This window comes from Candida tropicalis (genome assembly GCF_000006335.3).
Source record: "Candida tropicalis MYA-3404 genomic scaffold supercont3.3, whole genome shotgun sequence".
NCBI lineage: Eukaryota > Fungi > Ascomycota > Pichiomycetes > Serinales > Debaryomycetaceae > Candida > Candida tropicalis.
Window position 1 is genome coordinate 516,032 of NW_003020055.1, and position 12,095 is coordinate 528,126.

Genomic DNA, 12,095 nt, shown 5'->3' on the forward strand with positions numbered 1-12,095 from the left:
ATTGAAAATTATGTAGATAATTATATAGCAGTCGTACCAAATTCTAATAATGTATAATTTATTTCAATCAAAAATATTAATGCTCTGATGTAAGAAGTTATGCATTTCTACATTATGAAGACTTCGTGAAGCATTCATCACTGTGGGTTCGTTACTCATCGCCAGCGTCATTATGATTTAATTTTTTTATTTTTTTTTTTCACGCTTCTTTTTTTGTTTGGTTCATCTTTCAAACCAAGGTGATCTTTAAGCACAACAACAATCAATAATCATATATGTCAACTTTGGATACAGCTGAAGGCGTTACGAAATTCTTGAGATCCAAGGATGCGTCTATTTCTGATGTTGTTGAAAAGGCAAATAACTTATTAGATGGTACATTGGATATATATTTACCAGGAAAAAATCTATTTGTTTTAAACTTATTGTGTGATCGATTAAATGACAAGTCAAAGGGAAAATTTGGTAAATGGAAGTTTGACTCTGAAGTGTGGGAATTATTGATTAAAACTTGGTATGATTTAAATGGAAATGTACTGGAAAGACAGAGATCTATTCAAAAATTGAAGATTCTTGAAACTGCTATTATCCTTCTCAATCAGAGTAATGACAATAATGTTTTGTCACACATGTTTAAGTTTCTTCAGATTTTAGTCACTGAATCATACATTGAATCAGACGAAAACTTGGTGATTCAATTATTGAAAAGCTTTGTTGAACATAAGGATTTACCAGAAGATCAACAGAAAGTTTTGACATGGATTGAATTAATATATGATATATTTACAAGAGCTACACTGAAAATTAGTCTTGAAGGATCAAAGAAATTGTATACTAAATTCTTTGAAGAGTGTGCCTTTTCGTTAACCAACTTCTTGTTAATATCAAATCAGCAGTTATCGTTTCACATAGTTGAAAAGTTGTTAGTCCACGGGATTTTTAATGAAGACTCCATCCACTACTTCCAATCTAACCTTGAAAGATCATTGAAGAAACAAGACGTAGATAGTAGAATCTTAATTTACTTGTACCAAAAAGCAGTGGATCAATTGGCTTCAAAAAATATGAAAGTGTGTGAAGAATCATATTCTTTGATATCGTCCAAATATCCGGAGTTATCTGAAAAGTTGTTATCCATATTGGCTGGTTCGAACAAGACTATATCACATGAATTCATTGAAACAATTTACAAAGCAGAAATTGGAGATAAAAATTTCAAGGAGTTAAACTGGGAAATGGTTAAGCATATTTTTGAAATTGATAGTGAATTAGCATCCAAAAGATCAGGTTTCTTGTTCAAAACATACCAGACTCATTTTGGTTTAGATGACAAGGTATTACCAGTTGGTAAAATTATTGTGGAGGGTTATTTAAAAAACCGTGAGTTGACAGAATTCTTTACCAAAATCTGGCCAAAAGCAATTAAAAGAGATGAATTATGGGAAAGTGAAAGTTTCATAGATACCGTTGCAGAAACAGTCAAGTCATTTTCCGGGAAACAATTGATTAATGTTATTGAAACATCTTATACCCTTGAATTGGGATGCCACAGGGCTATCTTCACTGCTATTACCAAAGGTCTCACATCATCTCCTCCAAGGTTAGTCGAAGCTGTCAAGTCAACTTTGTTGGACCAGAATACATACTTTAACTCAAAGGAGAATTTTTGGACTATTCGATACCATTTGCTTTGTTGTTACGGTAAGGAATTTGTAGTTCCTGAAAAGATTCTTGTTCCAGATATTGATTTATATTATCATTTTACTGTTTTCAGATTGTTGGAATTGCAAATAGTTACAGAATATTCAAAGTCAAATCAAGAATACTTTATGGCTACCATTAAGGATTACACTAGTTCATTATCCAAAATATTCAAAAGATGGCTAGTTATTTTCAACCATTACTTTGACGGAGAAACATTATCAAAACTTTTAGCATTGGCTCATACTCAATTAAATTTCAATGATGTTTTCTTTGAACAAACTAAATTGACTACCGCGTTAATCAAGTTCATTATTGATGATATCAATGAGCGGGTACCATTGCTTAGACAAATCCCAATAGTTTGTTTCAACAAATCCCAAAAGAAAAAGATAATCAATAGTTTACTTGAACTTGCCACTGCCAAATCCGATGAAAGAATACTTCAAACTATCAAGTACATGCTTCTTCAACCAAGTCTCCTGTCTCGATTAGAAACCGACTCAAAGAGTTTATTGAAATTGGTTGCAGTGGCTAATACCAAGACTAAAAATATTACTACTGAGATTGTTAAGATTGTCTGGAGAAACAATGTGCAACAAATCAAGAGAGAAGATATTGAAGATTATGTCATTGACTTACTCAAATATTTGAATGACTATCTCTCTTTGGGCAAGAACAATTTAACTGAAGTACCAGAAACTGAACTTGCATTAGTAATTCTTTCAAATACAAGTGAAGAGTCGTTGCCACAAGAAGTTACATCAGCATTTACTGAGTTAAAGACGAATTTCACGAAATATTGCATTGACGGTTTGAAATCTGGTAATAATAATAATAACATATCAGCTACAAACTGGTTGATCAGAGCATTGGTTGTTTGTTCAACTGACACCTTGAATTATGAGGACGTTAAAGCCTTTTTGACTAGTCTTGATGAAGAGGTACTCAATGATAACAATATTCAAACAATTGTATTCCAATTGGTATGTCAAACAATGCCACTCGATTATAAAGGTGTTATTTATATCTTGGGATTGTTCATTGCATTACAATCTCAAGGCGACTTGCAATTATATGATTGCTTAAATGAGTTCCTTCAAAAGGTATCCCTGGACACTCAACTATTCTCCAAAGCATACGACTATTTCACTGAATCAAGTAAAGATGTTCCTTCTGAGTTTACAAAGAGTTTTGTGCAAATGGCTTGTGGGTTCTTAAACTCGACCACTAAAGATGTCGCTAATTGCAACAGGTACAATACAGAATGCTTTTCATTCTTCATTGATTCCATTAAGTCTGAAAATGAAAATGTCATATTGTTAGTATTGTCGAATTTACGTGATTTATTGACAAGCAAATCTTGGATGTTCAATCAATACCTTTTGGAAACCACTTTAGTGATAATCAATTCTGTTGTACAAAGACTTATGGACTTTAATGACCAGGAAGAAATTTACATACTAGCATCACAAGTTGTTTCACACATTTTATTGTATCATCGTTTCAAAATTGCTACTAGACATCATCTTATTTTGAATTTTATATCGTCATTATTGGAACCATTGGCTAATATTAACAAATCCACTAAATTGACTGCTAACGAAAATGCTGCTGCAGCATATGCCAGATTATTAAGTAACTTGTGTGAACCAATCGAAAGAGTCGGAGACAAAATGACACATTTAACTACTTCGTCAAACTATTTTAAAAAAGTTTTAAGAAAGCATTTACCTGTTTTATTAAGCAATTATATTCATTTTAGTTTAAAATACACTTTCAGTCGTACAGTCAATGATGCTATCGTTTTGGGAATGTATAGTGTATTTGACGTATTATCACAGTCAGAATTGAGAATTGTTAACGCTTCCTTGGATTACGGTGGTAGATCATTGTACAAGACTCTTTACAACGACTACAAAGAACATGGTAAATGGAAGGACAACTGATGATATAGTTCTATTTATATATATATAGTTATGCTGTATTACATCTACAAATATCTATTAGCGTCATTATGTAAGATTTTGCCCACGTTTTTGCGCATAGAAGTTGATATTAAATTCATGAACTCCCACACTTTAGCATCAAACGCATCATGTCGTGCTTGTTTTACTGCATCCTGTTTATGTTCTTGAACAGAATATTCGTATCGCAAAACATCTTTTCTGGTTATAATTCCAACTAAGAATCCGTCCTTTTCAACCAAAATGTATCTGGCACCTAATTTTGCAAATATATCTAACACATATTCCAAAGACGTTTCAATGCTGATGGTTAATGGTGATTTATTAACGCAGCTACTGAAATCGACCTTGTCAACACTACCACTCTCACTTTCATTAAAATTGCATAGCACATCATCATTAACATTTTCTTGGCTCTTTAAAATGTATTCAACATCATAACGAGTAATGTAGCCATGCACTTTTGAGTTTGTCCCGGATCGAATGATAGGGAACCCTCTAACGCTTGTTTTGTTAAGTGTTGTGCGTAATTGTTTTAATGTGATAGCATCACTGACGTCACTAGAAAATGAAACAATAACATTGGACATGGCACTTTCAACAGTAGTTCCAAATGAAAACACTTCCTTCGTTTCAATCAATGGCAAACCATTGAAGTTGATCATCTGATCCGCGATTCCTCCTTTTCCCCATTTGTCGTTAATAGCCTTGGTTATTGCAACAACAATCATTGTAGGGACAATATAACGGATAGCTCCAGTTAATTCAAACATGATGACGACAACAGTAACTGTGAGATCAGTAATACCACATAACCCTGCAGCAGCACCTAAAAAGGCATATGTTCCCGGAATAATACACTTTCCTTCTTTCGGGCAATTTTGAAACAAGAACGACCCCTTATGGTTTTGATAGAACAAATCAATCATTATTCCTAAAGCTCTTCCAAAAGTTGCACCTGCTGCCATAGAAGGAACAAAGATACCTGCAGGAACTTTGCATCCATATGTAATAATTGTCAAAAGCATTCTGGCAACCGTCGCAAACAATAAGGAAACAATAAGTCCCACTTTCTTGTTATTTGGATCACACACTGCATGATTAAAGTTCTTATCACATTCATGAAACAATATCTCCATTGTTTCAGTCATGTCCAAACGCAAAAACTGGTTGAAATAGGAAAAACTTGCTGTAAACAATGTTAAAAATAACACCTCTCTAACGGCAAAATTAGACAAATATCTCTTTCTGAATGCAACAACACGAATATTAAGTTTGGACACTATAATACCATAAACACCGCCAAATACACCTAAAAGGATATAAATTGGAATTTCAAAATAATGCCAATTCGTATCGTAAGTTACTTCAAAAAGAACCAACTGACCAGTTCTAAATGGGTTGATTGCAGCCAATGTTGTCACTGCAATCAATGCACAGAAATAAGATTTCCAAATGGTACTAAGTTGAAATACCGAAGACATTTCCTCGATAGAAAATAAGACTCCTCCCATTGGTGACCCAAATGCAACTGCCACACCTGCAGCAGATGTTGCTGTTAGGAATTCTCTTCCTCTCAGTGCACTTTTTTTATACTTGGTAATTAATTTTGCAATGGAATTTCCAACACACACTGCATAATGAACACTGGGTCCTTCTTTCCCAACACTCAATCCCGCAGCGATTGCTAGTGGTAATCCCAAACTTTTAATGAACAATGTCGGCCATCCCAAAAACCCGTCCATAACAAACCCGGAAATAATACATTTAATCTCAGATATTCCCGATCCAGCTGCTGAAGGGGCATAATATTTGACTAATTTTGCTGCCAGAAAAGCAAATAACAATGAAATTAGAACATAAACAATATAATTGAAAAATACAAGCGGGGTCCATTCCACCCAATTTGGGCAGTGGTTACTTTTTTCACCCCAACAGCAAAAGGCTTCACTTAAGTAGAAATGTTTCTTGCAATGGCCAGTTCGGATATTTGACAAGAACGAAGTGATGATATTTAATGACCCAGCAATTAATCCAATCACACAACCCATGATCCCTAGCACTACCCAGTTCTGAGTTTGTGAGAATATTTTATCCATCATATTATTTCCTCTGGATGTAATTTGTTTAACTTTAAGTAATCTTTGTCTCTGGGCATCTAATTCATCTTCTACCCAATCTATAGTTCTAAATTCGTTGAATCGTTGAACCTCTCGAATATTTTCCTGGTTTATCCATGATCCTGTCGATTTGCTCCTAACTGATTCATTTAAAAGTGTAGGATTGCTCTCCCTATCATCATATTCCAATTGATCTATGGGAGAATATGAGGACATGTTTGGTTGTTGTAGTTGGTGTTCTCAAGTATTATCGCTGTTAATGTTAACTGAAAATCGAGAACTTCCAAAAAAAAAAAAAACTGAAAACTCTGTGCAAAATAGAAGAATCTGATAAAAAAACCGATTTCATATCTCTCGTTGGCTACACTTTTTCAACTATACAAGAACAACAATAATAGTTAATTAATCTTATTCTATATACAATCTATTTTGAATATTTAAGCATATTATCATGCAATTGGTCGACAAATATATCAAAGTTATCCCACTCACAATCCTCAAATGAATAGTCATAGAAACTCCACACAAAATTCATTCCACCAAGTGGTGTGCTGATGACGTTCAAGACAAACTCTGCAGCATACGGAGCCAAATCTTGTGAAAACACCATGTTTGAAATGATCCAACTTTTGTTATCGCTGACTTTATATTCCGGTACATTAACAAACCCCAAATTGGATATCTTTACAGAATCGGCCTTTGGTTTTCCAAATTGACTTTCAAAAAATGCATTATTTGTTGGGTGTGACATGTCAGCTGTATCTTTCCATTTCTTAATAGGATGTAATGACCTTTTATTTTTAATATCAGCAAGTATGTCGGCATTAATTTTTTCCACCAAGTCCCAGGAAAACTCCTTCACGGGTGGAAGGTTTTGGACGTACCCCATATGAGCTGGAGACCCTAAAATCTTGTAATTTGGTTTAGACAAGATTTTCTTATAACAAGGTTCAGCTATTTCTGGTGAAAAATGTCTTCTTAATGTCATTGCTGCTCTATGGGTTGTGTGATGTTTATCTCCAAAAATTGGATTCAATGTTAATGTGTGTATAACTTCAATATATGATGTCAACCCCACCAGATGTTCTTTACATTTCTTTAAAATTGCTTTGGTTTCTTCTGGAGTGAAGTTTATCAATTTGAAGCCTATTTCATGAGTATCGATCGTATCAAATCTACCTGGCCATTTATTTGGATATTCCTTTGGAACAACTTTCTCGTGAAAATTAGGATCACCATATGAGCAGTCCAAGTCAATATCTTCAAGGAATGGATCAATCGGTGGTGGCAATGAATTCTTGATATATAAACGGTCCCTTTGAGCATTGAATATTTCACTGTCCATCTCAACTGTTTCAGGAAGAGGTCCAAACTCACTTATAAATATCTTTTCATCCTTTGAATCACAGTAGGCCAAATTTTCCAAAAATATTTCATGAAAGTAATTCGCAACCAATCCATCGGCGATGGTGTGCTCAAAAATTGCTGATAAATTGTTTTGGCCAACTAAAATCAACTTGAACAAGGGAGTTTCCCCGTATAATTCAAAAGAAGTCTTATCGCAATATTTAAGAAATGTTTCATTAACGACGCCATTAGTAAGCCATTCTTTGCTTGCGGGTTCCAAAAACAACAAGTCTTTCAATTTTAATGATTCAACAGGAATGAAAGCATATTGGTTGGTTAAACTATCTAGTTTTATGTTGGTTGCAAGCATGTGATACTCTAACAAAGCTTTTCTCAATGCTTTAAAGAACAAACGTAAGTCATCAGTTAAATCGTTGTTGTAGGTTGCAGTAACTTGAAAATTAGTATACTTTTTAGCGGCAGTTCTTGATCTGAAAAAATGTTCGGAAACACTTAATGGTCTTGAGATTGCTATTGATTCTTCAATAGTCATTTTCGTGCTATCACTGAGTTGAATGGTTTGTTCAAGAAAATGAAAAAAAAAAAATGAAAACAATAGATTATTAAGACTTGAAAGATTCTACTTCCAATTTATAATCACAAGTTCAAAGTGGCTAAGATCTCTGCCATGCTAAACACAAAATGAGTCAAATTTTTGAAACGGCCCGGCAGCATGAACCCGATGGAGTTAAATCGCATATTTTATTTTATTTTAATTTTTCTACGTTAACTTGGGTGACCATAATTCCGGTGGTATATCTCCAGCTACTTTATTACTAATGAAAATCCTTAAAGAAGAGTATATAACACCTCTTTACTGGTTTCTTCAGATGTGACTAATAAAATGAGACATGAATCATTAAGTGCGGGTTTGAATAGAGAAAAATTAGCAATGGGCTCTGAATTTATCTTCAGCCACAAAATTCAATTCGGAATTAATTGCCATAATAGGGAGGGTACTAATTTCGAAACTTAGTAGAGATAAAGCTAGCCTTATCGGAAAATGATTTAAACAATCTATAGACGGTTGAAACTGTCTAATTTTAAGAAACCCAGTATTTCGTAACTAATTCTCCCGTGTAAGACATCTTGTAAGATGAGGGATCTAACTGTTGCTCTCACTGACATATTTATATGATTTGAGTAATGAAATACATACCTTTTATTTTTTTGTTCCATGACAGACTTCCAGTTTTAATGTAGTAAAGCTGAAATTCCAGCAATTATGCTTTGCCATGTGACTATCGCTCACATGTGTGGATTGGAACTTGTAGCTTTATGTTTGAATGTGGCTACATTCAACTATACAAAAAGGTATTACTCATTTCCTGGCATGAGTTAGATTTTTAAACTTTGACTTCTATAACTTTAGTTGACTCTCAGATTTTATGGCTATTATTAGGGATATAAGAATGAGTAATTGTCACCTTTTAGGTTAAACTCTGGGTTTTATCATCATAATTGAATAAAATATTGGTTCAACACGGTTAACCATTACATTTGTAAATTGTTTGTCGGTAGCCACACTTCCTCGTTGTTGTGTCTATATAAACATTGGTGCTGAAAGTTTTTATATATAACAGGGATAATCAATTGGTTTTGAGTGAGTTTTGTTCACTATGGAGCAAAACATCAAGTTTTTCTGATGACTGTGTTCTCTAATTTTGGGCTGCGCATCCATGGTTTCTTTGGATTTAGTCAACCTGAACCACCAAAAGTCATTAAAATGACACCCTTGAGTATGTATTGTTCATTTCAGGCGTATTATCTTGTTACTCCATAGCTAACACGCATATTAGTTCCTGTTTCGGTTAAAATTGCGCTTGGAGTTGGAACTGTTGTGGGTGCAACAGTGGCATTGATAAAAAATAAGGAAGCTCTTTATGAAACTGCAGAAAGCTTGTTTAATAAAGGTGCTGAATACTGTCGAACAAAATTAGAGGAAGCAAAGATAGCCAATCAGTCTCATTTTGCAGATACTTACCAGGATAAAGAGTTTAGTACTGGTAAAACCACTGGTTCAAATTTGAGAGACGAAAGTGATTATGAAGATATAAGCACTCCTGATACCACTGATTTTTCAGAAATAGAAACCGATTATCAAGATGAAGACGATGATGATGATGATGAATTGGAGAATACCCAACCTGATACCGTTAGTTTAGATTAAAGAGTATATTTCTATTTGCTTTACTGGGTGTGTTTTTCTTTTCATTTTTTTTGCCACCTGGAAATTAGAATGAAATTGCTCTTGTTTCGATTGTTTGTTGTGTTTATATTTCTTTCCCATTTATTATTATTTTTAATAATAATAATAATAATAATAATAATAATAAGTATATTATATCATTCAAATATACATCTACTTATCTTGAATCTGATTAACTGATGACTGCAAGAACTACTATGAGTAGAAAAATACAAAGCGCAACAAGTAAAATGCAAGTCCATTTGCCTTTCTTTTTTTGATATTCATTCGCTTTGACTAACTCACTTGATGCTTGCTGTGTGTTTCCATGTAGCTGTAAAACATTATCCTCTATTGTATTTAACTGCTCCCCCTGTTGATGTACTAGTTGACTCAAATCCTTAAAAATTGAGTTCACCTCCATGATTCCTTCTGTGACTTGTTCAATTTCTCTATTACGTTCCTCGGTTAATAATAGATGATACTGTAGTTCTGTTTGGTCAATTACGTCTTGATCAATCTGAGTCTGTTGCTGGATGTCATTTTTCTTGGGACTCTGTTCTCCCTGGTTATCTGGTTCCAGTTCTTGTTCGGGTACGAGTGATCTTGCAACAATAGGCGTATTTCTTTTCTTTTCTTGATAAATTCTGACTGATCGATTGAAAGCAGAGTCCAATTCCTTGTATTGTGCAGACAATCTTTCTTCAATAACCATATGTCGATTCGATACTCCAGTATTGGTTTTAGATTTGCTTTGTTGATGGATTAAACCAGATAAGTTGGTAATCAATGACAGTATGGCTTTGTCCATATTGGATATTTTTTCAATCAATAAATCCACACCATCTCTCAACTCAAGTGTATCTCTCTTTGTACCAACCTGTTTACGTTGGTTATCAAATTGGGATATTAAACCACCAAACACTTGCAATTGGTGTGATGTTTTACTAATGATAATATCTAATTCATTGGACGATGTATAACTTGGATTTGAGTCATCTTTCAAAAGTGGTTGTCGTTGGGCTTCTAAATCTATATTAGCAAATGACATGATTGTTGGTTAATCAGCCAAAATATTCGTAATCAACAAAAGAAAAATTCTCTAAGAGGAAACTATAGTAATTTTCTTCCCAATAATTGTCGTATACGCAAATACCTTCGTCTTTTATTATTTTTTTTTTTGCTGTTGTTAGAAGTTTTGACATCGTAGTCGTGCGCTTATGCTATGCGCCTTCCCTTGCTCGGTTTTGTGGTGAGTTTTTTCAGTTTTTGCAATCTTATTTTATTTGTACAGTGAAAAATGAATTGATTCAAAAAAGCTCTTCTCCTATCGATTTGGAATAGCTGTGGATTGCATAGCTAGACTTTGGTGATACATGAAAGTTTAAAAGTTTTCTGTAAGTTTATCTTAATACTCGTATTCTAAACTAAGCAACAATAACCCATCGAGGAAGGAGATTCTTTTAATTCAAGGATATTCTAGTATAAATCTGTACTAGATTGACCTGTTATTTTGACCTGTCGATAAAACTTATTATGAAATTTCCATAAAGAGACCACAACATTAGACAATTATAATGAAATTTACAATCTTTTTCGGAATTTTGGCACTTGTTTGTTGCGGATTAGCAACTCCAGTCCAGAAAGATAAGACAAGCGATACTGGTATCTCGGGGTCAAACTTGAAAAAATTTAAGGCATTGGCAAAAGAGTTACATGATTATAATGCAAAAAACTTTGTTCCAGGATATGAAAATTCAGGACTGATTTCCAAATATGAGAAACGGGATTTGACTAATTTAGAGAAGCGGTCAGACTTACCAATCTTGGATTCTGTCTTTGTGTTACTTAAGGATTCATCAGCATGCTATTCAATGATTGATTATGTGTTGTTGCAGCCGCCATTACTCGACCTTGTGTTGAACACAACTATTTGGGCCATTGAAGCTCAATTAGTGAATATAACAAACTTGTTTATTGCAATGGACAAATCTAATTTACAGTTAGATATTCTAGTTGCTTGTTTACAAGATCCGCTTGTGTTACCGGGGTTGATAAGTATCACCAAAGATATGATCAAGGAGAGTGGAATAAAATTGTTCAACTTTTTCAATAAAAGAGACAACACCCAAATACAAAAATCTGTTTCCGATGATAACAGTATTAACATTTCAAAAAGAGATGACCCTGTTTTAAACCTCTTATTAACATCATTGGATGATTCTGGTTTGGGTGTTTCGCTTGTCATACATATTTTAACTACGCCGCTGTTATCTCCAGCGGCAGCACATATTATGTACAAATTGTTAACTGTTAAAGCTCAAACATTACTTCTCATGTATGATGCTTTGAAGAAATCTAACTTAATCTGGAATGTGTTGAGGAAACTTTTGGCAAGACCACAAATTTTAATGAAATTTGGCACAATTATAACTGAAAAAATTAACGTTGGTGAAATTTCAACAACTATTATACAATACTTCTATTAAAACTGTTTACACCTATTTATAGTACATATTCATATACGCTAAATAAGAATAACAAATTATGATTTGATTATGTTTGTTTCAATGATTTTCACACCACCAATTGATCAATGAATTATCAATATGATAAACGCGTCTCGTTTGATCGCGATTTTTTACCTCTGAAAATAATAATGAAACACGTCTCCACTTTTGTGTAGCTTTACATTTTTTTTCTCACTCTTTT

The 12,095-nt window shown here is 33.7% G+C and overlaps 5 protein-coding genes across 5 annotated transcripts; 2 read left to right on the forward strand and 3 right to left on the reverse strand. All coding sequences in view use genetic code 12, as the record gives it.

Annotated features, from left to right (window-relative positions):
* Positions 1–275: 275 nt before the first annotated feature.
* On the forward strand, positions 276–3,650 carry CTRG_02312 (uncharacterized protein; the record flags this gene model as incomplete). The annotated part of the gene is made up of 1 exon (XM_002547969.1): positions 276–3,650. One exon carries the CDS (start codon positions 276–278, stop codon positions 3,648–3,650), a length of 3,375 nt encoding a protein of 1,124 aa, XP_002548015.1.
* Positions 3,651–3,694: 44 nt separating this feature from the next.
* On the reverse strand, positions 3,695–6,004 carry CTRG_02313 (uncharacterized protein; the record flags this gene model as incomplete). The annotated part of the gene is made up of 1 exon (XM_002547970.1): positions 3,695–6,004. One exon carries the CDS (start codon positions 6,002–6,004, stop codon positions 3,695–3,697), a length of 2,310 nt encoding a protein of 769 aa, XP_002548016.1.
* A 208-nt stretch (positions 6,005–6,212) lies between these two features.
* On the reverse strand, positions 6,213–7,688 carry ATF1 (Atf1p; the record flags this gene model as incomplete). The annotated part of the gene is made up of 1 exon (XM_002547971.1): positions 6,213–7,688. One exon carries the CDS (start codon positions 7,686–7,688, stop codon positions 6,213–6,215), a length of 1,476 nt encoding a protein of 491 aa, XP_002548017.1.
* Positions 7,689–9,576: 1,888 nt separating this feature from the next.
* Positions 9,577–10,434, reverse strand: VAM3 (SNAP receptor; the record flags this gene model as incomplete). Its single annotated transcript, XM_002547972.1, has 1 exon — positions 9,577–10,434. The coding sequence occupies one exon, from the start codon at positions 10,432–10,434 to the stop codon at positions 9,577–9,579; it is 858 nt and encodes a 285-aa protein (XP_002548018.1).
* Positions 10,435–10,960: 526 nt separating this feature from the next.
* CTRG_02316 (uncharacterized protein) lies at positions 10,961–11,872 on the forward strand (the record flags this gene model as incomplete). Its single annotated transcript, XM_002547973.1, has 1 exon — positions 10,961–11,872. The coding sequence occupies one exon, from the start codon at positions 10,961–10,963 to the stop codon at positions 11,870–11,872; it is 912 nt and encodes a 303-aa protein (XP_002548019.1).
* Positions 11,873–12,095: the final 223 nt, after the last annotated feature.